The 25,106-nt window shown below is 36.8% G+C and overlaps 1 protein-coding gene across 1 annotated transcript in view; it reads right to left on the bottom strand.

The window, feature by feature from the left end:
* The window catches only part of REV3L (REV3 like, DNA directed polymerase zeta catalytic subunit), a 161,108-nt gene extending 138,675 nt beyond the window's left edge, over positions 1 to 22,433 (bottom strand). The window contains exon 1 of the mRNA XM_019646344.1: positions 22,032 to 22,433. Within this exon, the coding sequence (XP_019501889.1) occupies positions 22,032 to 22,170 (139 nt within the window). The 5' untranslated portion in view covers positions 22,171 to 22,433. The remainder of the gene's footprint in view (positions 1 to 22,031) is intronic.
* Between the last annotated feature and the right edge of the window lie 2,673 nt (positions 22,434 to 25,106).

The following is a 25,106-nucleotide window of genomic DNA, read 5'->3' as shown; positions in this document are numbered from 1 at the left end:
ATCCTCCACAACTAGACTGAAGAACAAAAGGACAGCAACTTGTCTGTTCCCCTTCCCCCAATTCCCCAGCACTGTTCCCATCCCCCCCAATTCCCCAATAAAAATCTTAAAAAAAAAAAACCAAAACAGTATTGCTTTAAAAAAAAAAAAACTTTATTGAGGCACACTGTGTTTTTCTAGGACCCATCAACTCCAAGTCAAGTCACTGTTTTCAATCTAGTTGTGGAGGGCGCAGCTCACTGGCCCATGTGGGAATCAAATCGGCAACCTTGGTGTCACATAAGCCTGCGCTCTAAACCACCTAAGCCAGCCAGCTGCCCCAACAGTATTTCTTACATTATGTTGTAAGGGCTACCTACATCAGAAGCATCCCAGACCTTCTCTACTAGCATTCTAGTTGAAAAGTCCAAAAATCTACCTTTTAAATTGTTCACAAAGAAATTATTGGGTTATCGGGAAGGTCATGACATATTTTTTCTGTTTTTCGTTGAAAAAATGTGATGACTTTTCCAACAACCCAATATTTTGCAAACTGAGAGAACACTGCATTAGTAGGAATGTACACATGTGCATGTGAACACACATGTATCAGCTGGATTTGCAATGGCTCCAGGTCAATATATTCAATAGCACATATGCTTTCTTTGCAGGAACACAGAATCTCTACTTCATGGGGATGTAAGGGACTCAAATGAGCTCATCTACAAAAACGACTTAGGATAGTCCCAAGGTACTCAATGTTTTATCACTTGCCAATCATCCTAGACTTGAGTAGGAAGACAGTTCTAAGCAGAGAAAAAAGGACTCCTCGACCTTAAAAAGTTTGAGGTTCCATCATGCCACATTGCTTCTGATTCGCCACTATATATTTGTTAGTAGCAGGTGACAGACGCTTAAATTTCAATTACTATTTGTAACATCACAATATTTACTTTAAGTATGAGATTTTTAAAAGGTATATGCTATGGTTCCCTCTTTACCTTATAAATTCTGTTCGTTTGTTATAGAATTTCCTATGGGCTTTCTCTGTACATTTAACTTAATTTCAAACACCTTTAAAATCAAGTACTACAATGTCCAAAAACCCTACAATTTGTCAATGAAACAAAACAACGTTGGAAATTGTACAGAACGAAGCTGAGTGAAGCGGTCAAAACCTTTACCTTCATGAAATTTTTTTTTTTTTGGTGCTAAAATATACATAACATGAAATTTACCATTTAACCCTTTTTGAGTATACAATTTGGTAGCATTACGTACATTCACATTGTTATGCAACCACATTGCTATGCAACCATTAATTACCACTATCCATCTCCAGAACATTTCCATCATTCAAAGATGAAACTCTATACCCATTAAATAATAAATCCCCATTTCCCCCTAACCCCAGCCCGTGGTAACCACAAATCTACTTTGTCTATGACATTGACTCTTAGGTGCCTCATATAATTGGAATCATACAATTGTCCTTTTACTGTGAATTTTTTCTACTAATTTTCATTGCACGTCTAAGCACCAAGCACTGAAGACACAAAGACTGACAGCAAACTGATTTGCCCTCATGAAACTTACACTCTAATAGGGAAGTCAGACAAGAAACAAAACTTGCAAGTTAATGTGGTAACTGCTCTAACAGAAGTACAAGGTACAATGGTGGCACAGAGGACTGATTCTAAGGAAAGTCAGGATAGCTAGCTACACAATGGAAGTGATGTCTTGGGACAATTTTGAAAAATGAAGAATTCACCGAGTAGACATGGTCATTCCATCCAGAGGAATGGCATCCATGCATTTTTTCATTCACCAAACATTTAATGAGGGACAACAACACTATGTCAGGCATTCCACATCTAGAACAGCCCGAGTTCCTGCTTTCCTTAAGCTAAAAGATAATGCAGAGCCATGAGAAATGCATCTGAGCAAAAGCAAGCAGTTTAGACTAAAGAGCAAAATGCTTGGGGAGGAAGAAGAGGAAGCTGGAAATACATCCAGGTATCAGATTGTGGAAAAGCTTTGTGTCATCCAGAATTTTACTTTACACTGCAGGCCAGTTTGAGAACTTTAGACTATATAAAAATTATTGGTGGCATTTGCTATAAGTACACATTCCTAGGACAACACCAAAGTTTTTATTTCATATGTCAGCAGTGGACTCCAGGAATCTATATTTTTAATGAGTACCCCAGGCGATTATAAAGCAGGTGTATCCATGGGCTACTTTTTAGGAAATCCTCTGTAGAATATAGGAAGCTAAAGATGGCTTCACACCAGAGAATAATGTGAATGAATTATATGTTTTGGTGTATTAATTTTTTCACTAATTATAAAGTAATACATGCTTTTATTTAAAAGATACAAAAAAGACAGGATGTAAAATACAGCATAGAGAATACAGTCAATGGTACTGTAACAGCTACTTGTATATACGATGTCAGAGGGGTAGTAGACTTGGGGAGTTATCACTTTGTGAGGGGTAAAAATGTCGAGTCACTATGTTGTTTTGTACACTTGAAACTAATAATTAAATAAATATATATATTCACTAATGCCCTGAAAAAAAAAAAAGATACAAAAGAGCACAAAAAGAAAAACATTACTCAAATCCTCAAATTCTACCACCTAGAGATAAAACTTCACATTCTGGCATACTTTACTTTTATCTTTGTTTACATTATATACATTTTTAAATAGAAGAATCATACTGTACAAATTATTTTGAAGCCTATTTTCCTCACTTAGTCATGCAAGTGAACATTTCCCCTTTTTATTACTTTCTTAGTAAGATTTTTGATGACTGCATTTCAGACCATTATGTGCCTTATAGATGTAACTACCCCTCATTTTTGAACCTTTAGGTTATTAGAACCTATTTTCCTGTACCATTGTCAATATGCCAACATTTGGATAAAATATGGGTTTCTGAACGATTGTTCTACTGATTCTAAGGACTGAATTTGAAAAGAGAAGTAAAGGTAAGGTGAAAGGCTATTATGACGGTATAAGCAAAAATAATGAGATCTCAATTGAAATAGTAACAATGGAAACAGAGAATGGATTAAAGTCCACAAACTACATGTAAGGATTTTTCATCTGTTTAAGATTATATTCAAAGAAATAATTCTTTTCTTCAATAAATATTTACCAAAGTCCTACAACTTAGCAAAGAACAATTATCAAGAAAAACATATTAAAAGAACATTCATTTTCACTTTTCTCTCTCTGTATACATGTACATATATGTGTAGGATCAGGGTTCCAATTGCATTTAAATAATTTAGAGTCCTTTTTATCAGAGGAAGAACAATTCCCTGTTCTGGTTCTACAATTGCAAGAGCCAGAAAGAGTCATAGTTGTCAACAGAAGGTTGACTCTGTTCTCGGGTGTATGCTGGGGATGTAGTGGGAATTTCACACACTAAAAAAGAACTGCCCGTGACCAGGTTTACTTCAATTTTTAAAAAGCATCTATATATACTGGGGCTTTCTGCCAAATAAGCAAATGCTTCTTGCATTTGGCTCCTCGTCCTTTTACATGGCTAATCTCCAATATCAACTTGGAGATGTCCCCATTTCAAAATCTGCCAGCTACTGAAACATGGGTCACACAAAACACTTCCTCTATGTGAAAAAGTATAATTATCATGACAAGGAATCTTAACTAGGTAAAGCTGAGATCACATAAAAATGCTTACAATAAACTAGTTCGACCTAAACAATTTCTTTAAAGATACCAATACCCATTCCACAATACTAAGCTTCAGAGTTCAAATGCAAGGATTTTTTATGATTAAACTTTTAGACACTTTAATCAGACATATCCAAATATTCTTTATTTAGTAAATCTGACACACCTCAACTGATGTGAATGAGAAAAACTGGAAGCATATCTTGCTTTACTTTTGAGATAACATTATTCATCTGGCATATAATTTTAGAAATAAGCTAACTAAATCTCATTTATCATGTTTGGTAATTCAAGGCATCTATACTCAAAAAAAAAAATCACAGAAGAACACACACATATAAATAGCTCCAAAAGGATAAAAGTAAACGATATATTGTTTAGGGATATATGCATATAAGATAAAACTGTAAAGAAAAGCAAGTAAATGATTAAACAAAATTAGGAACCAAAATTAGATAGGAGAGGAGGCAGCAATCAGAGACGTCAAAGATATTTGTAATGTTCCATTTCTTATCCAGGGCAGTAGATAGATATTTGTTATATTATTCCTTAATCTATACATATTATAGATACTCATATTTATTATATGTTATAATTTCTAATTCTTACGAAGAACAAGTAATGAATACAAATTCACTGAGCAAATACTACACACCAAAAAAATAATATCATGAAATACAGGTACAACACCTGTTAGGCCTAACCAGACATTGAGACTCACAAGACCCCAACAGGCCAAACTAGATATTGGTTATGCTTTGCAGGATATAAACATGAAACAACATGCCAGCAAGGCAGTGTCAGGTAGTTACTCTTCAGCGGGAGTCATCACAGCAAACTCAGGCGATATTCTCTTTGGCACCCCCAGGTGGCAGTTCAAAGTGCAAGAGAATGCGATTACAAGGACTGGTGTAGTCAGCTACCCTAGCTTTGAAGTACCAAATAGCAACCAGTATCTCCAGTCCCACAGACACAGGTACCTGAGCCTCAAAATAGGGCTTGCTCAATTATAAGAGTTATCACACTCAGGGAAGCCCAAAGCTATAGAATCCCACCAGTATTTATGGTTCATTCGCGGTCCTCTCAATCCATATTTTGATTTGTTTTTTTTCAGTTGCCTCAAAGTCCATATGTAATTTACTAATCATGTGTGATTTTTACCAAAGGCAATGGCGCTGGGTTACACAACTGACATTCTAGTTTTATCAGGTTTCCAGGTGAATAGAATTAGGAAGTTAACCCAAGGCCAAAATTGTCCAGAGAAAAGAAAAGCTAATATTATTACCCTCTAATTTACAGCAAAGAGGGAGATTTAATTTAGAATGGCTTTAGCAAACATCTATTAATATATTTAATTGAATCTAAGATACCAATGATTATAAGACATCAATTTCTGCACTAGTAAGAAAGAAAAAATGCTGCTAGATCATAAGATACACCCCAATTACTGAAATATAAAAATGGGAGGGAAATGTACTTCTTAGGATCACTGAAAACAGAATAACCCTTCTCCCAATTTTTCAGTAAAACATTTTTAAGATACACAACCCTATTCTATACTTTCGAGATACAGTCTGCTCCAAAATAAATCAGCTGCCTACCAAAAACTTTCTAAGATGTCTGGTTGTATTCTCTCAATACCTCTCTTTTTTCATCTATTCTAAAAAAAGACAACTCCCAGTTATGATGGGAATAACTCTCCATCCTGGATGTTAAATTAGTTTCCATCATTGATGAAATCACCAAAAGTCCTAAGGTAAGGGCTTTTACCTGGAGATTTCCCTGTAATGCTCTGGTAGAAACAAACACCACACTGTCTCAGGTTATCCATGAATAAGTTCATTCCCACAAGACAGATACTGTAGATTGTGTAGTAAGAACAGGAGAAAAACTCTCAAACCTCAATCCAGAAGAGGCACAGTAGATGAATGTTTCATCTAAGTAGGTTGTATACAATTATTAGCTTTGTATATCTGGGAGGGTAATTCTATCAGTTTATGAGCGGAAAATGAAGACAACTAAATGGACTTTCCATACTGTGCCTACTGGCAAAACACCAGAACTGGATAAACAGCCTATTGTCCATAGATGGACAAGCATAGGACCTATACGAACATTCAGCCTCTTGTTCATAAATGGATAAGCATGGGACCTATATGAACGTTAACAGATAAAACAGCTTAAAATGCTTTCATAAAAACAATCTGTGGTAAGTTACACTGGGATATAAAAGAAATATAGAAAGTATCTGCTGTGTGTTCTCACTAAGATGCAAGAGAAAGAAAAGAATCAATATTGTAGAAAAATATATCAGTAATATAGAAGATGAAAACAAAAATGTTCACCAAAAATATGAAAAGACAAAGTTAAAAATAAAAGGGAATACAGATATAAAAAAGAAATGTGATCCATTCCACAAATAAAAAGTATTAAAAAAAAAAATGGGATAGAAGCAATAGTCAAAGGCATAATAGAACAATCCCAAAATAACACCAGCATCTCTATATTGAAAGGACTTTCTTGTCTCAGTCAAAATTTAAAGACACCAGAATAATGTTTAGAGATTTTAGGAAAAACCCTGGGACACAAGAATACCATATTGAGCCATGCTGCAATTAACATGTGCATGCAACAAAAAGCCACTTTCAGATATTCAAGGGTTCAGAAAAGTAACCCACACGTGTATCTCCTGAAAAACAGAAAATATATTTGAGGCAACTGAAAAAACATCAAATTGGAACTCAAGAATGGTTATAAACAGTGTTGTGCAGATTAGTGGTAGTACGCCACCCAAATTAGTAAGTCGAGTTGAGTCCAAATTGTTTTACTGAAATTTAATACATAAGCTAAAAAATTTTTGAAAGATAGTTTAAAACATTCAACATTTATAAGTTAAAGGTTAACTTGGGAAACAGTTAAATATCTAAAATAAGATAAATTCCTTGTATTACATGTAAAAGAAAATAATTTGTTCTTGAATTTTATAATTACAACTACATTTCTGTGCTTTTAAAATGATTTTACTTATATACTTTTAAAAATGATTTCTGTATCTATGCTTTTTAAAAAAATGAAACACATAAACAGAGTCTGTGCTGTAAAAACCAAAACCCAAAGGAAGAAGTAAAATAAAATTATTAGAAATTACAAAATTATAGGAGTAAAAATCAAACACATCAATTATAACAAATTTTTATTGTTTAAATCCTCTGTATTGGGAAGATGCTTAGATGGGGTTAAAAAAAAAATAAAGTTACATAAAAAAGGATCAAAAATAGTGACAGCCAAATAGTGTATCATGGAAATCGTCAAACAAAAAAAACAAAAACAAAAACAAAACCAGGAACTGAGGCAACCAACTGAATGGGAGAAGATACTTTCAAACAACACCTCCAATAAGGGGCTAATATCCAAAATATAGAAGGAACTTATACAGCTCAACATCAAAAAAACAAACAATCCAATTAAAAAATGGAAAGAGGACCTGAACAGACATTTCCTCAAAGAGGGCATACAGATGGCCAACAGACATATGAAAAGATGCTCAACATCACCAATCATCAGAGAAACGCAAATAAAAACCACAATGAGATATCACCTCACACCAGTTAGAATGACTATCATCAACAAGACAAATAAGAAGTGTTGGAGAGGTTGTGGAGAAAAAGGAACCCTCATACACTGTTGGTGGGAATGCAGATTGGTGCAGCCGCCATGGAAGGCAGTGTGGAGGTGCCTCAAAAAATTAAGAATAGAATTACCATATGACCCAGCAATCCCTCTTCTGGGTACCTACCCAAAATAATCTGAAAATACTTATCAATAAAGATATATGTGCTCTGATGTTCACTGCAGCTTTATTTACAGGGGCCAAGACATGGAAACAACCAGTGTCCTTCGACAGATGATCGGATAAGATGTGGTATATACACACAATGGAATACTACTCTGCCATAAAAAAAGATGAAATAGTGCCATTTTTGACAACATGGATGGATCTTGAGATTATTATGCTAAGTGAAGTAAGTCAGACAGAAAAAGTGGAGAACCATATGACTTCACTGATATGTGGGATATAAAACTGACAGCAACAAAGGAAGAAGATAAACAAATCAACAAAAACTCAGATAAAGACAATAGTTTAGTGGTTAACAGAGGGTAAGGGGGGAAGGGAATGGTAGCAGAGAGTAAACAGGGTCAAATATATGGTGATAGAAGGAGAACTGACTCTGAGTGCTGAATACACAATGTGATATATAGATGACATATTACAAAATTGTACACTTGAAACCTATGTAATTTCACTAACCATTGTCACCCCAATAAACTTTAATTAAAAAAATAAATTAAAAAACCAGGAATGATACTTTTGACATGGGACAAGGATTCAAGAAGAATTAACTGGTCTCTAGATTGATAAAAGGTATCTACAGTGATACTCCAATGTAGTCAAGAACTAGCTGTTATAGGTCTGCAACTAGACAAGTATAAAACTTGAAAGTATGAAGAAACTCTTATAGCAATTCGACAGGAGAAAGCTATACCTGTTTAATATAACAATAAAAAAGGGAGCCTGTATTTTGCATATTGGTTTCCCTTCTTGTTTCATTTTTCTAGTAATTACTTTGAATGTATTTTAAAGAAGTATCAAAAAAAATTGATTCTTCACCACAAATAGTTTGAAGAACACCTCAAGAACTTTGAAAAATTAAAAACTATGTAAAGTATGGCAAAAACTGTTTTTTCAACCATTCCCTACTATAAATCAATTAAGGATTCGTTTGTTTTTGTTTGTTTGTTTGCTTTGTTTTTTGATGCTGATAGGTAAAATTATATACGAAGAAAGGGTCTATCAACTTTAAAGACTTCTGAGAAATACATTAAATTACTCGAAACAACTAATCTGTCCGAGCCTCACAATTTTCTGATCTCCTTTTTCAGAGAAGTCAAAGTATCTCATAAAGTCAAATGCTGCACAGGTCACACAGATGCCTCTGCTACCCTCTTCTCAGGTCACTACAATCTTTATGTTTCACAGGATATTATGTGGGTAGTGGGTAGCATTACTGCCTTCTCAAAACTGCTTTCTCTTTCTCTTTCTTCTATGGGGCCCATTGGGTAAATAAAGGCTAGCCTAATCTAGCCACCCTAATATAGCTACATGGTTGATTAGGTAAAGGCTGGATGAAAGGTAAAGGGTTATAGATGAGTTAGAGCACTGCTTGAACCACTACCACTATATATGTGTTGTAGACGCAAGGCAGCATAATTAACAATTTATTCTAAGTGACAAAGTATGTTCCACCTATGCTACACAGTCCTCCAAAGGATGATGCTATTTCTTGGACTGTCTGTCAAAAGGAATGGTCTCATGACAGAACCAAACCTAGAAGAGAAAAAAGTAAATCAAAGATAGGATTCCTTGGAAAATGTTCCTTTTAAGTCAGCTTTAAAAGGTAAATTCTCTAAATAAGGTGTGATAAAGTCAGGATCTTTTTCTTCCAATCCCATGACTAATATTTAAATCTAACTTCAACTAAATGTGATCTGAAAGCCTCATTTAAGACAGAAAGGCTCTTTATAAAATTAAAAAAAAAACGTTATTTAAAGGTATTTACCATAAGAATAAGCAAAATGGGAAAAATATTTGCAACTCAATTCACAGAGAGAGGCCAATTTTTCTAACATATGAAGAGCTCCTTGGAATTAATAAGCAAAAGATTATGACTGGCAACAGGAAAATGGGTGAAAGATAAGTAGTACAGTGAAAAGGAAACACAAATGACTTTCAAGCATATGAAAACACTCAGTCTCACTTACAATAAAAGAAATGCAAATTAAAACTACACTGAGATCCATGTTTTTATCTGTTAAATTGGCAAAGGTCAAAAGATATGAGAATATAATCTCGGTGCAGATGTGAAAAATGTCTCATTGCTGGTGGGAGTACAGATCAAAACAGCCTTCTGTTAGTTTTTCTCACTTGATGAAATCCTACTAAGACATTTAAAAAATGTAGAACACAAGAGATACTCAGCCTGGTATGGACTGCTGGTCATTTTTTAAAAAATGGTATAACTGTCTGCTTTTATAGAATTCTGTCCATATAATAAAGGAGACAGGTAGGCAAGTTTAAGAAACTTGAATAATGAACACAAAAGTCTTGCTCCATCTACTGCTCACTTCATGATATTTTACTGTGCACTTAGTGGGTGCTCAGCAGATATTTTTTGAGTTTATGGGGCCAGGAATGATGCTAAAGGATGATGAGAATGGACTAAAACAAGTAAGAACAACAAATTAACTAACTTTATCTGAATTGTTGAGTAAATTGCTTACATAAACACTATACTTTTTCAAGATCAGGAGACCATCACAATGACAAATGTTTCCTGAAAAATGAATCAGCCAGCAACAGCGGTATGTATAGTAGATTGTTGCAGTAATAACCCCCTAATGAGTCACACACTCAGGAAAACCCTCCCACACCTACTATGGGAGTGGCCATGTGATTTGCTTTAGCCCATAGTGCAGCAAAAAATATGGTGCTTGCCTTCACTTGCTGCTCCTGTAAACCCTTCTATGGCCTCCAGATGAAGGAGAGCCTGCTGGAGACACATGGCCCTCCACCACCCCAGCTAACAGCCAGTACCAATATCCAGACATGAGTGAAGCCACTGTAGACCAATTAGCTTCCAACTGACTGAAGCCACAAAAGCCAACCCAGCAGAAGCAGAAGCAGAGCTTAACTGAGCCAAGACCAGGATCATCGGCTAACAAATGGTTATTGTTTTACACCACTAAGTTTTGGGGGATTTGTTATGTAAAAACTGATACAAGTAGGGTAGGGGAATAGGATTGGTGGTCAAGGAAAATTTTTGCTTTACCTGCTTGTTTTTTCAAATTTCACAATGAATATATATTCATATACTACTTGTTTATTTAAACTAAACTTATTAAAATATTTTATATCAAATTGATATGACAGTAAAGTCTTACTATCACCTTATAAACACATATACATAAAACAAAATAATTTAGTCCAAATGGGAACATGAATTTGAGAGGAGACATTAATATTGCTCAGAAAAAAATGAGTCAGTACAGAGTACCATGGTATATCATCACCAAAAAAAGTAGTGAGAATATATTCATGGTCATTGTCAAGTCTCAATAATGGCTGCTATCAAATTCTGGAAGTGTTAAGAGACATACACCTCATATTACTCCTTGCTGCTTCTGTTTAGGCAGGTAATGGCCTAATACATGTTACCTCAGTTTTAATCCTCACATGCTATGAAATAAACATATGCTGAATAACTTTGGGCAAAAGTAAATTAACCTCTCCACGCCTCATTTCCTCAACTGTAAAATAAGGATAATAGCACCTATTTATAGAGTTTGTTATGAAGATTAAATCATTTAGAACAGGTCACATAGTAAGGGCTCAGTAAATGGTTTATCACCTTTGTTATTAAAATGATGTAAAACTAAGGTCTTTTGACTAACCTGGCTTCTATTTTAAAAATCACTAAGCATCATCAACCAAGGTGTGATCCATCAAAATTAATCTGAAAATCTTTTTAACAACTACATGAAAATAATGAAAAGACATAGTTACTAAAAAAACGAAACAAAATAAAACCTGGAAATATATGTAGAAAAAACATGGTGAAGAGAACTAAAACTCCAGGCAACAATGAATTCATTTGGCCCTCATCACACAATCCTAAATAGGTTTAAAAACCAGAGTTCCATTTTTGTGTATTTTACAAATTCACAAAAGGCAAAAACAAGAAGAGAGCAATAAATCCTTTTGTTCTCTTTACTGTGACCTCTAGTGCACACACTTTCAGCACGTTTACCATCATGTGAAAAAAAAGGAAATACTGAAGGCTTCAGAAAATAAGGCTCTTTCACAAGAAATTACACTTAACCTAATCTGCAGCACTGGAAAACTGTAGTTACTCCTTAATCAATGGTTTAACACTGCCCTTTTTCAAGGCAAGATTGGCCTGGACACTTTTCTGTCTATATATGTACACATCAACAGTTAAAAAAGAAAAGTCAGGCCTGGGTGGGATACTTATAAAAATCGCCAATTTTTAAAAAAAGTGTTTTAAACAGGTAATTACATAGCCTATATTAGCATGTGTGTCACTGACTAACTACAAAAAGCCTTATACCACAATGTGCAGATATTTTGGTTTGTCCTATTGTGAAGAATGTATAAATGCTACAAAAAAATCAATTTTTCATTTTAATTTTATAGAGTGTTTAGTATATACAGAAGTAATGTGGCAGATTCTGGCATTGGGTAAAGTAACACTTATGTTACTATAGTATATCAAACACTTACTGGGAATTGTATTTAATCATTAAAATCCAATGAGGTAGAAATTAACTCATTTTACAGAGGAGGAAATTAAGGCTCACAGAAATAAAACAACTTGCCCAGTGTCACTCAGCAGTAGACAGCAATGTGGAGAGTATTGTGGGGTACAGGGAGGCACATGAGGGTAGTGCCATGTGACTTATTCCTACAGACAAACACAACACTCAGTGTATTAATAGTCTTTTATCAGCAATGTGAAAGGGGGCCATGGGAAACCAAAGGGGTAATCTTTTGGGATTGGACAAAGGAGTCACAGAAGGCTTTCAAGAGGTTGATATTTGAGTTGTCACTTTAAGGATGAGTAGGATTTATCAACTTCAATGCCAAGACTCACCCCCACACCCCCCTCATCCCCAATATATTAACCAAAATAAATTACTTACTTGAAATTGAGAAAAACAATTTTGAGAGAAATCTTCCTCAGATATATTATTCCATAGTTTTAAAACAAATAATATGATGACAGTTTAATTTTTAGGTTGCTTTTATGTGGCTTGTCTTGGTTTTTATTCTGAAATGAAATTTAGATTAGTCATTTTCTTGTTCTGAGAAACTAGGAGTATGCCAACATGTTTTAACTTCACATTTTTTCACATATCAACATGTATTCTTACAAAGTCTTTCATTTCATCATTTCAAACAAAACCTAATTTAATATATAAATCACTTTGAAGTGTAAATATATATGCAAAATAAGATATTTCTTTTAATTCTTGTTATACTTCCTTGGTATATGTAATAAATGGAAGAAAAATAGAAAACTCTTGTTATACTGTTATATATTACACAAGCATTTTTGAGGTAACACGCTTTCTTTTATTTTTTGAATCATTTATATAATAAATGTTCTCTCAACCCAAAGAAAATTAAAAAACTGCCCCGAAGGAAAATTGACCTCAAATTCTTAGTATTTCCCACAACTATCATCTAAAAAGAAAATAGAATTGAACAAAAAAGAAAAGCCCTAAATTTTCCAATGACAATTATGACCCTTTTTTCTCAGAATTTACTTTGCTAGGCGTATATTCAATTTCTGCTGCAGAAAACAGTCCAGTTTGTCAGTACTAATTATGCAACAAAATATTTTTCATTAAAAAAATGAAATATTTAAAAATCTAGAGAACTGGAAGAAACACAAAAGATGATCATCTGGAAAACTTAAAAGAATGACCTCCACCCCCACCCCAAACATAACAAAATACCACCCACATACCAAAAGATGAAATAGACTGTCATTAAGAGGATTTTACTTTACTTATAATTCTTTTTTTGTCTCAAAAATGCATTCATGTTATGTTTCAACAGTAGAGTTTGTTTTTGTTTTAACTGCTCAAGACACCTACTTCCTGCCTTATATCTTACTTGGAAACTATAAGTTAACATAATTTTACCCAAAGTTTACTGTACCTTAACTCCTATTATTTCCTCTTTTATTTACTATCACTGTGGTATTAAAATGGCAGCCAGATACCAAAGTGACACACACCATACCATATTTTATATTTTAATAAGTTTCTAAGTATTTCTTTAAAATATCTGGGGCTAATGGTAACATACTTTGAAACCTATTTAATCTCAGCCTACTTAAACATGAATAATTTTTCACTTGTATTTTTAATTGAACAAATTCTAATCCAATTAAAAGCAAGACAAAAGAAAATGTAATTATAGCACCAGAGGAATTTGAAAGGTCTCCTAATACATTCCTTTTCTTTGGAAAAATTTATACATACAATTCTAGTATCAATTTTTGCTTCTATCTCTCCCAAATTCCTCTTGCTATAATCTAACCTTTATCACTATTTTTTTTAAAAGTAGATAGGTACAATCATCATAAAACAAATCCTACTATAACCTATTCTATATGAAGATTTTAAGCATTATTTGACACTGTAGGCCATCAAAGATTTCTAAGCTCTGTACATGTAATTTTTAAAATAATTCCTCTAAAGTTCTGTATGCTCGTCTTTCGATTATCAATGCTTTCCTCCAATTTTCCCTCAGGTTTGGGGCGCCAGTGTGAGGCAGTGAAAGTTAAGGTCCCCAGTTTTCAGACCCAGCCCCACAGTACCAACTATAGGGCACTGGACTAATCCCGGAGTTTATGTATCTAGATTTCAGTTTTCTTCATATAAAATGAGAGGATTTGACCAGAACAGTGTTTCTCAACCTTTTTCACATTGTAAGTAATATTTGTTCAGCACATTGGCCAACAGGAGGGCATTTGGCAGCATCGACATAATGCTTGGTGAAAAAAAATGTACATTTTCTTTATATAAGAAAAAAATGTTAAAGTTTGTAACAATATAAATGAATTTCAAATCCAACCTTTTCCACATCAGGAACAATATCTCAAAATAACAATAATTCTTCATTTTTGCAGAATGCACATGTATTATTAGGCAGTCACCTTGCAGCAAGTTAAATGGCACAATGATGTATGTCGCTAGGAGGATCCAATACAGGAGAATACAGAGATTCTGGCCAAGAGCTGCGCCCCCCCCCTTGGCTACATCCCTGCGGCCCTGTCCTCTCATCATCAGTGGGCTGCACCTAGCGCTGGGTGACATGCTCCTCAGGCACCAGGATACAAACTCCAATAGTGGCTCCAAAGTAGATTACAAGACGTAAAGCACTTTCTTTAAGGGACTTAAAATATTAAAATGAGCAGTAACTGCTAGTTGTTGCTCATCACGCTGTTTGCTTACAAGACCCCCACAACAGCCTTCCTTCAGGCCCCACTCCATTAGTCACCCTCCAGTAAGACACCTAACATCAACTGGAAGCTCTGAATTTTGGTCTAGCAAAACCAAAAATTAAACAGTATTGCAGTAACCATTTAACAACTATTTACAACTACCATGGCCTTTCATTTTTGTTCTTCCTTACTAATTCCTGCAAGCACAAGATAGCTTAAAAAATTAACTTTGACTAGGTATTACATGCACGTGGTTAAAAAATGTTCAAAAATTACCTAGCAGTATACTAAAAATAATTTAGTCTCCCACCTTGTCCTCTAGGCCACCAGTTCCCCTCGCTATTACCAAACTCCCATGTATCCTTCCAGAAAAATATTATTCATATATATAATATATACTTATATTTACATGTAAATATATATAACATATATATTTTTTAAATCACACGAATGGCAACATACTATACATGGAGTCTTGTGTCTTGCTTTTTTCTCTTAATATATATATCTTAGACTTGGCATCATGGCTTCATAGCAGTACACACAGTGTTGCCTCATTATTTTTAAGGACTACTGCCTAGTATTCCATTAAATAGATATACCATCATTTACTTACCCACTCCCCTACTGATTTATGTTTGGGTTGTTTCCAATCTTTTGTAATAACAAATTATGCTGCCACAAATATTCTTACATGTTCATTTGACACATATATAAAACCTTTTATAGGATAAAATTCTTGAATGAAATTGCTAATTCAAAATATATGTGCATTTTTAATTTTGAAAATGATTTCCAAATTGCTTTCCATAGAAAATGAACATTTTATGAGTATATTCCCACCAGCAATGTATGAGAATGCCCATTTCCCCTTTTTCTTACCCTCCTCAAGTTACACTATGTAACCAATATTTCCTAGCGTGATAATAAATGGTATGTCGTAGCTTTAATTTACATCTTCATTATAAATAAAATTGCACATCTTTTCATATGAATTCTCTTTGCTCATTTTTTGTACTGGACTATTTTCTAGGAGCTCTTTGTATATTAGAGGAAATTAGACCTCTGTGAAAAGTGTACAAATAAGATTTACTAGTTCTCTTTTAACTTTACGATTTTTTTCTCTATACAGAATTTTATTTGTATGTTGCAAAATTCAGCAATCTGGCTTCGGCTCTGTTTCATACTTTGAAAGGACTTCACCATTCCTAGACTATATTAGAATAATTATCTTACCTTTTTTGCTTGTTTGTTTTCTAATTTAAATCTTTTGACTCATTTGGAAGCCAACTTTTATTTTTCCAGATGACTAGGCTGACTATCTCAACATTGTTTAGTAATTCTTCTTTTCCCTACTAATAAGTAAAGGTAGTGGCATCCATTATCATATACTAAGCTCATATATATATATATATATATATATATATATATATGAGTCAATTTCTGGTCTCTGCTCTGTTTCGTTGCTGTCATGTGCCAAAACCACACTACTTTTCAAAACATTTTAAAATTAAAATCAGTTTACATACAAATGGGTATAATAAAACCAGAAATTACTGGCTTGCTTTAATATAAGAATAATTTTGCAGTTCCTAAGTTGAATTTATATAATCAAGTTCAACACTATCATCATGCAATTATGCATTTTGGTTGATACTTATTTTGGAGCTCAAGATGAACCTCAAGTCTTTTTACTATATTTCTGAATCACATCTAAAAAGCCAGTTCTTCCTTAATTTTGTACATGGTCAGTTGTTTTTTTTTTTTTTTTCAAATTATAAAATCAATCCACGTTCTCTGTAGAAAATCTGAAAAATACAAAACACACCTCTCAGAGATAAACAACCTTTATATTTTGGTGTACTTCTCTGTGTATTTAATAAATGACTATTTTATAAACTGACTGTTTTTTATATAATATATTGACAGCATTTTTCCATGTTTAATATTCTTCCAAAATATGATTTTAATGACATAATTCTACCATGTGAATATGCCCAATTTATGTAACCATTTCCCAATTGTTGGATATTTGGGGTTGCTCTCTGTGATGACTTATCATTTGTTGATTCATTCTTGCAACAAATGCTTATGTTTCAAGCACTACAGTAAGTACTGACTGTATAATGGTGAGCAAAAATGAACACAACCGGCATTTATGGAGGTTTTTGGGAAAAACAGACGTTAATCTCCAACATACATAAAATAACAATGATAGCAAGTGTTGTGAAGGAGAGTTTATGGAGTTTTCAGAGTCTGTGATAGGGAAGGCTTCCCTGAGGAAAGATAAATCAAAGTTCAGGTGAAGAAAAAGGAAAAACATTCTAGGCAGAGGGAACAGCAGGTACAAAGGCCTCATTGTAGGAGGGAGCATGGCAAGAATAAGGGACTGAAATAAGGCCAATATGGCTGGAATACAGAGCAAGGCAAGAAGAACATGGCTCAAGCCATGACTAGATAGAAAAGTAGGGGCCAGACTATGCAAGACCTTGTAAGACATGTAGATGCCACCACATAAGACATGTAGCTTTGTCCTTATACTAAATGCAATGGAAAGCTACTGAAGCATGTCAAATGGTAGGGTGATATAATTAGGTTTGTAAATTTGAAAAGATCCCTCTCATTACAGTGTAGAAAACAGGTTAGAAGGGAACAAAGTGGATTGGGGTAGGCCAAGATTAGGAGGCTAGTGTTGCAAATGTATCCAAAATGCTAGTAGTTTAGACTAGGGTGGTGATGGATAATGAAAAGAAGTAGATGGATTCAAAAGATACTCAGATTTTGCCAAAAGATTTACATTCATAGATTAAAACCCCTAAAACTGGAATTATTGGGTCAAAAAAGAACACTTTAAGGATTCTGATATGCATTGCCAAGCTGCCCTGCCAAAAGCAGTGTTCTTTTCATTTGTGAATTACCTTGTATCTGTTCCTCTATCAGAATTTTAAAATTCTTTTAAGATTCCTTTAAAATGACTTAATCCATACTTCCTTCATGAAGCCTTCCCTGACTCCCCTTTTTGCCACCTAGGTGGTTACTGAATATTTCCTTCTTTGAGGCCTGGCTCTTATATACATTTCTATTATATTCCAATCAAACTATGTTTGACTTATGTTTATATGTCTATCATCAGCTCTACCACATTGTGAGTTTCTGGAGGGGAAAAAGTTCTTGATACTGATAGCACCTAAAAACAGCTCAATGTTACATAGTAAATTCTCATTAAGTGTTCGCTGAATGAATGAAATCACATATTACCAGATTCTACTGAATCACATATTACCAGATTCTACTGTGTCCACAGATTTAAAAGAGCTCCTGCTTACGCCTCTGATTTACTATTATTTTAAATCAAATATAACACAGGAAGTTAATAAAATTTTCTACTCAGGACTTCAAATACCTACTAAATAAAGTGATTAATGCTGTTTGTGGTATATCACTAAATCTCAGTAGTGCTCCTGAAAAATCTAATAATTACATCAAATAGGTATTATGTAATCTTAAAATATTTTAAAATAGTTTAGCAAAAAAGGCTATGAACAAGCAAGACTTTTATTAGAGAAATTATTTGTAATGAGTTGATAAATGCTGTTTTCAAAATTATACTCATCTCAAACTTAATCATGCACAAATTTACCAAAAAAGGTTAAGCAACTATATAAATTTATAAAGCGTTTCAGAATTATCAATTTCTTATGTTGAAACACGTGATTTCATGTTTTACAGTTAGCATCCAGAACAGTCTACTAGAATTTTCACTAGCTGGAGAAAGACAGAGTGAGGACTGGCAGAGTTCCCTACAGTAATCTTAAAGACAAGCAGCTCCCTCTATAGTCTGTTTGGCCTACTTTGTTTAATTACTCACTTTGTGAACATCTCACTCACACTTTTCTATTTATTCCTACTCTGAATCTCAGCAGGGAAGCTTTTTGAAAGGGTAATTCTGTTTAACCTGGTGCTGAGAAAACAGAGAGCCATCTAAGCTCTCACCAAGTGAGTTACATCAAGCAACTAAGCAAGAGTTGGGATGTGGAACCAGGATAGTTTCCCAGGTCCACCTGAATCAGGTCCTCACAATGAAGGTTCAGGATTTTACTTGAAATGAATTCCCAGAGTAGTCACACCCATTTTCAAATTTAAGTGAAAAACAAAACAAAACAAAATTCCTGTACTTAGTAATTACCTTACTTCCCCTCCATTAAAACAAGTTACCAAAATGTTGTTAATAAAGCTCAATACATTGTTATGTCAAAACAATGTTCAAGACATTTTTAAAGATGAGTTAAACAAAAGCAGGAGAGGTTTTTGGTTTTTTAAAAAAATAATTCCATCACGCACATGAAGAAAATTTTACTGATTCTCAGGATTCAATATTAAACAAGGGATTAAACCAGTCAGTCAGGATTTACCATTCAAATTGAATATGCCACTTTTTTATACCTTTTCAAATTTCACCAACTTAAGATATGAGAGCTTTTAAAACTAAGACAATTTATTTCTTAATTTGCTCAAGATATGCCCTCAAAACAGAAAAATCAGAAGTCAACCGGACTGTTTTCTGAAGCAGAAAAATACTTTTCATGCAATAACAGAAAAATGGAACTAGTAAAAATGTAATAAACCAATCAGTTCAGAATTTATAATATAAATCTGAAGTGACCACTTTTGGGGGGAGAAAATTTCTTGTGCTATTTTTCAAAATCTCGTTTGTAAAGCAAACAAGTTTTAAAACATCTTTTCTTCAAACCGAGATAAAGAATTAAGATTTCCAAAATTAATTACTACATATGAAAGACTTAAGATTATGGTACTTTATTAATATAGGTTTATCATGTGTTACAATTTTTCATTATTTTACTAATTAGTAAATCTAGAAACATAGTTTGTACTTTCAAATAGTGGGGCTGTTTGCATTAAAAATTCTAGCATTCATACTTTTTCTAAGCCAGATTGACCTCTACTATACATTAATTATTTTGAAGTTTTATTTTATTGGGTGGACTGGAGTGGTTTTCTTTGGTGAGAGAAATCAGAAGCAAATAATTGTACAGTTTTTGTTTATGTTTAATTAATACTAATTTTACTGGGAGTTTCTGACATGCTAAAATGCTGGCTTGATTTCTGAAAGCTGAAAACGCTAAATGTATGCCAGTGACTTCAAATTTTTTCACCTGTTGAGGAAACACAAAATTTTTTGTTTAAATGTGAACTACACTTACAGCAAACTCAATGTGATAACTCTTAAAAATGTGAAGTTTGAGTTTCTCTGTAGCAAGTTTTATATTCTCAATGTATGTACAAAAAGTCTTACTTTTATATTCATCATTTACATTATACATTTCAGGTATATTTTTAAAAGTTTGGGCTTGGCGGGGGGGACTGATAATTTATTTTAAGATGTCCAGGAGAGAAGAAATAAACATTTATTATCACACAATAGTTCATATGTCTTTTCTTTTTAAATATTGAGAAACACAAAAGTACATCATAGTTTATTTTTTTAAAAGAATATTTTCTTACATAATAGAATTCTTGCTAGCTCACAGTGAAATTCATTTATTTCCACAAACAAAACTTTCCTATAAAACAGAGCTTGAAAATCACTCAGGGATACATATTTAATGATTTGTGTAGAGAAAAAAAACTATACGTAGAAAAGTAACCCAAATCATACAAACTGTAATAATACATAGAAATGCCACAGTATATCCTATGAACATGTCGATTTATAATTTGGAAATCTGACTGAACAGAGCTATATCAACGTCACTATCTTATACTTTCTCTGCACCTGAAGTGAGAACAAATAGTATATTACAGTGAAATTCCAATTAGAAGCAAAGACAGCAGCACTATATTTAAAAGGGCAGAAAATCTATCCTTCAGAACACTTATTGCCTTTAATTTTCCAGCCTCCAAAGTTTCAAGTATTAATTATACTTTCAATAAATTGTTAACAGCACTCAAATTCCCTATCTTACAAGGTCCATATCATCAAAAACTTTTTCATTATTTTAAAAAGAAATATCTACCCAGGTCTCACTACCAACATTGAAATTTTTAACAAAGAGAATTCACATTAAAAGATAACTGCTTGGAATGAGTGCTTGTGTTTGGGAAAGTAGCACTATTATCGCGGTAGTCCCCAGAAACTGACTGTAGTAATAAGATGAATGGTGATTAGGGCAAGGAGCATCAAGTGGGAAATGCCATCTAAAATCCCACAGGACAACCAACACACAGCTAGAGTAAGAGCATCGCTTTCTGGAGGCAGCTCCATTATTTCATGTAGGCAGTTCAAAGCATGAAGAAAAGCAAAACTAAAAACACCTTGTAAATTTGGCCACTATCCTATTTATATTATAAATCCCCAAGAGCTTCTGAGAACGTAGCTTCTGTCACTGCTGTCTCCCCACCTCGTTCTTCAAAAGTTTGTTTTAAATATACGTGTATTTAAAATGCAACTCTGCAACCCAGCATAGGGGCATTTAAAAATGTTTGTGCTGCTCAGTTTAGCTGTATACGTTTGGCACCATAAACACGCATTTCCTACTTGCATGGACGCACATTTCCCTGAAAAGCACTGCACCTGAGGACGCGCTGCCCAGTCCCCAGACTCCGAGGCTGTAAACTCTGAGGAGTCACGACCTGCACTCACAGCAAGCCGAACCACACGGTCACTTCAATTAGAAAGATTATCGGGCCCCAGGCGCCACTCTTCAGCCTACTGCATCTCCGGAAGGGGCAGAGGAGAGCGCTGGTAGGAGGCGAGGAGGCGCGATTGACAACAGAGCTGACACTTCCCCACTCCTCTTAAAGCCATTTCCAGAAAGGGGCACTTGGGAGGCGCAGGGGGTGTCCGTGGTCCGCTATCGGCAGACCTCCGAGCGAGGCCCTACGAACCCGTTCACGCGGGATATGGCGCGGCCACCTGGCCCAGCCTCCGGGGCGAGAGAGGCGCTCCCAGGCGCTCACCCCCACTGCCCGCCACCCAGGAGTGCGGATCCCGCTCTCCGCCGCCGCACGCATTGTAAACACACGGCGCCCGCCGCCTCCCCGCCGGCGGGGCGCAGCGCTAGCTCGGACCCACATTTTTGCTCCTCGTCACGCACAGGGAGGAAAGGCGAGAGGGGAGGGAGACGCGGCAGCGATTCACCGAAAAGGGCCCGCGGCGTGCGCGCGTGTGCGCGTCGGGGAGGGCAGTCCCGCCGCCCCACCGGCTCCCGCTCGCGCCCTGCGCCCGCTTACCTGCCGGGGTCGCTCCGAAGACTCGCACCACCGGCACCTTCTTGACAGGGGCCTGGGTGAGGGGGGATTGGCAGATGTCCAGCCCCTGCAGCGGGCTGGCCATGTAGTAGTCGGCAGTCACTATCCTCACTGAAAACATGTTCGCTGCCGCCGCCACCGCCTCCTCTTCACTAGCGACCTGGCAGCGGCAGCAGCCGCGGCGGCTCCTACCGCAGCGGCGGCCCCACAGCGGCGGTGGCGCCCCCTCCCCTCCTCGGCTCGTCCCCCTCCCCTTACACACAGACACCGTAGGCAGCAGCGGCGGGCGGGCGGGGCGGTATTGGCACTACTGCCGCCGCCTTCTCAGGAGCACCCGGCGAGGGGCAACAGGAGACAAGCCCTCGCGCCTTCGTCGGTGCTGTTGCTGGTGCTGCCGCCACTGCTGCCGCCGCCGCCGGGAATCACACGGGCTCCTCGGTCCCAGGCTGCAGCTCTTGTTGCCATGATGATGATGTCACGGACGCAACCACTGGGGGAGGGGAGAAGGGGGTTGTGTGTGTGGCGAAGGGAGGGCTGTGAGTAGTAGGGGGAGGGGACGCGGCGGGAAAGGGAGGGAGCGGGGCAGGCGCCCGGGCAAGACACCCAGGCCCGGAAGGTGTTTTCTCCCCCGCCCCCGGGCACGCAGCGAGGGAGCAGGCTGGCAGAAAGCCCGGCCCGCGCTCGGCGCGGTGGATCGATGACTCGGCCAGTGGGCACGGCCACCTGGGTGAGGGGCAGCGGAGGGGGCGGCGGAGCGCCGATGTCATAGATGGGCTCCGAGGGGCTTGCGGGAATGGGGGGCGCCAGGGCCGTTTTGGCGGCTAGGCGGGATTGGCCCGAGCTGCGGTGCTCGCCTCGCCGACCGCCATTTCACGTCCCGCAGCGAAGGCGTGGGCAGCTGCGGAGACGGCTTTTTACAAGGTAAGGAAACCCACCCGCAGGAGGAGGCAGCGGAGGCGCAGATCTCGTGCCGCCGCGGCCTCGCGGGAGGGCGGGCGGCGGAACAGGCGGGGCCGGGTGCGGACGCGGCCGGCCCATTTCAGGGAACGCCGCGACTCCGCGCGTGGCCCGGGGGCGGTGCGAGGGGCGGGGGCGCGCGAGCGCGGGCTTAGGCCTATAAAAGGGCGGTCCCCGCGTCCTTTCCTGAACGTGCAGCGCACTTCGCGGCTTTCCCTCCTCCTCTTTCCCTGCTGTGCTTCGGTGTCTGCGCCCGGCCACGTAATGAGATTTATTCACGCTCGGCTCTGCTCAGCTTTGTCCAGGGTTGGCCGATCCCGTGCACAGGATTTCCCACCACGGTGTTTTTCTCCCGCCCCTTTGCTTCCTCTTGCCCTAGTATATCCTTCCTTGGCTTCCACCTCTGGCCCCGCAGACTGCATCCCGGGCGCGCGCGTGTACTTGTAAGGACTTGTCAGCTCCCCGTGACTTACCTTCTCCTCTCCCTCCCCCAGAGGAATGTAGGATTAAGAGCCTTTCACAGAAATTTTCCGCCAAAGGAAAAGGCCGGAGAGGGTCACCGCGTTAGATGTGGACTCCCAGTGTTATTATTCATTAACAAGTTGTGCTGGGTTTTAGTATCCGAAGGCATTAAAAGCAAAAGGGGGTGGGGAAGGACCGTTAGACAAAACAACTTTATTCAAAAAGGGGGGAAGTAGGGGTGCAGTTTTGAAATCGAAAAAGTGGTAACAGATGCAGCTGGGTTGGCCATTGTATTGGAACCGATGGGTTTTTGTTTGACTTGGTCACTAATATTGGGTGTGACCTTGAACAAATAACTTGGTTGTACGGGGACCTCAGTTTCCTCATCTCTGAAACGAGTTTCGCTTAAAAATCCATAGGGTTTCTTTCCAACAAGATTTAAGCACTAGGAGGCAGAAACCATGGTTTCAAATTCTAAATATGCCACAAATTAAGACTTTTGACAATCATTTTCAACCAAATTAGAGACCGTTCTTTCACATTTATGTGTTATACAGGTGTATTTTAATGGTTAGTAGGTTGTCATTTGAAGTGGTGTGAGAGATTCTCATTTGGAACCATTGTGGTTCTTCAAATAGAAAAATCAAAAGGCTCAAAGGGACAGATCACTGGTAAGAAGATGTCTATAAATTCTATAACATAGTGGTAATAAGAATTTATGCTCCAAGGGGTTTGAGACTGATTACCACAGTAAATTAGCCTGCAGTTTTCAACCTCAGAGTGTGATTATCAGTATAGGTGGCAAGATTTCTAATATACAGGAAATTGCCTAATATTTTTAAAAGGCAAAATCTGTTAAATTGATTTAAGTTTTAGAAGCTGTTACGGAAGTGATTTAAAAATAGGACTACCATACTAACATGTATTTTCTGTTAAAAATAAATTTTGTCAGACTAAATGTCAGATGCACAATACCAGTGATTCTCATTGCGTTCTTTGGTACTAGAGCATTCTTTAATATTTTGGCCCTTACTAAATCACATTTTTGGGGATGGGGCCTAGAAATTTGTATTGTTAACAACCCCACCCACCACTTTCGTGATTCTTAAGTAATATAAAATTGAGAATCCCTGTACTATAACACCCATAATATTTATACTATTCCTAACTAGAAAAAGGCAAACGCATAAAATTCACAGGTCAGCTATTTCTAGAAAAGGGTTTCTTTCCTCTTGAGTCAATATCATTTACTTTTAAGAAAAGGCAGTTGCAACCACAATTCAAATCCTTCCATAACTAGGAGAAAACTTGAAGAAAAACATTTGCAGCATGAAATTGGGATAGTGTGTCCATTGCATGCATTTGAGTTTAGGTTGATGCTCAATTGAAACCCTGACAATACTCCTCTAATTAATCACTAACAAAGGCTTTTATAAATATATTCTTTTGAAGTTAAAAAGAACTCTGGAATTTTGAGTCAGAGAATGAAAATTTTAAACCATCATTTACTAGCTAAATGAATTTGGACAGTTTTTTTTTAGTTTCCTCATCTATGAAATGGATAGTAATTCCTGTTTTAACTTCTCAGGGATAAGTCCCAAATAAGATAATGTATGTGAAAGTATAATAAACTGTTGA

This window comes from Hipposideros armiger, unplaced genomic scaffold (genome assembly GCF_001890085.2).
Source record: "Hipposideros armiger isolate ML-2016 unplaced genomic scaffold, ASM189008v1 scaffold_101, whole genome shotgun sequence".
NCBI classification, from domain to species: Eukaryota; Metazoa; Chordata; class Mammalia; order Chiroptera; family Hipposideridae; genus Hipposideros; species Hipposideros armiger.
Note: the sequence above shows the minus strand (reverse complement) of the source record. Positions and strands in the feature narration are given on the sequence as shown.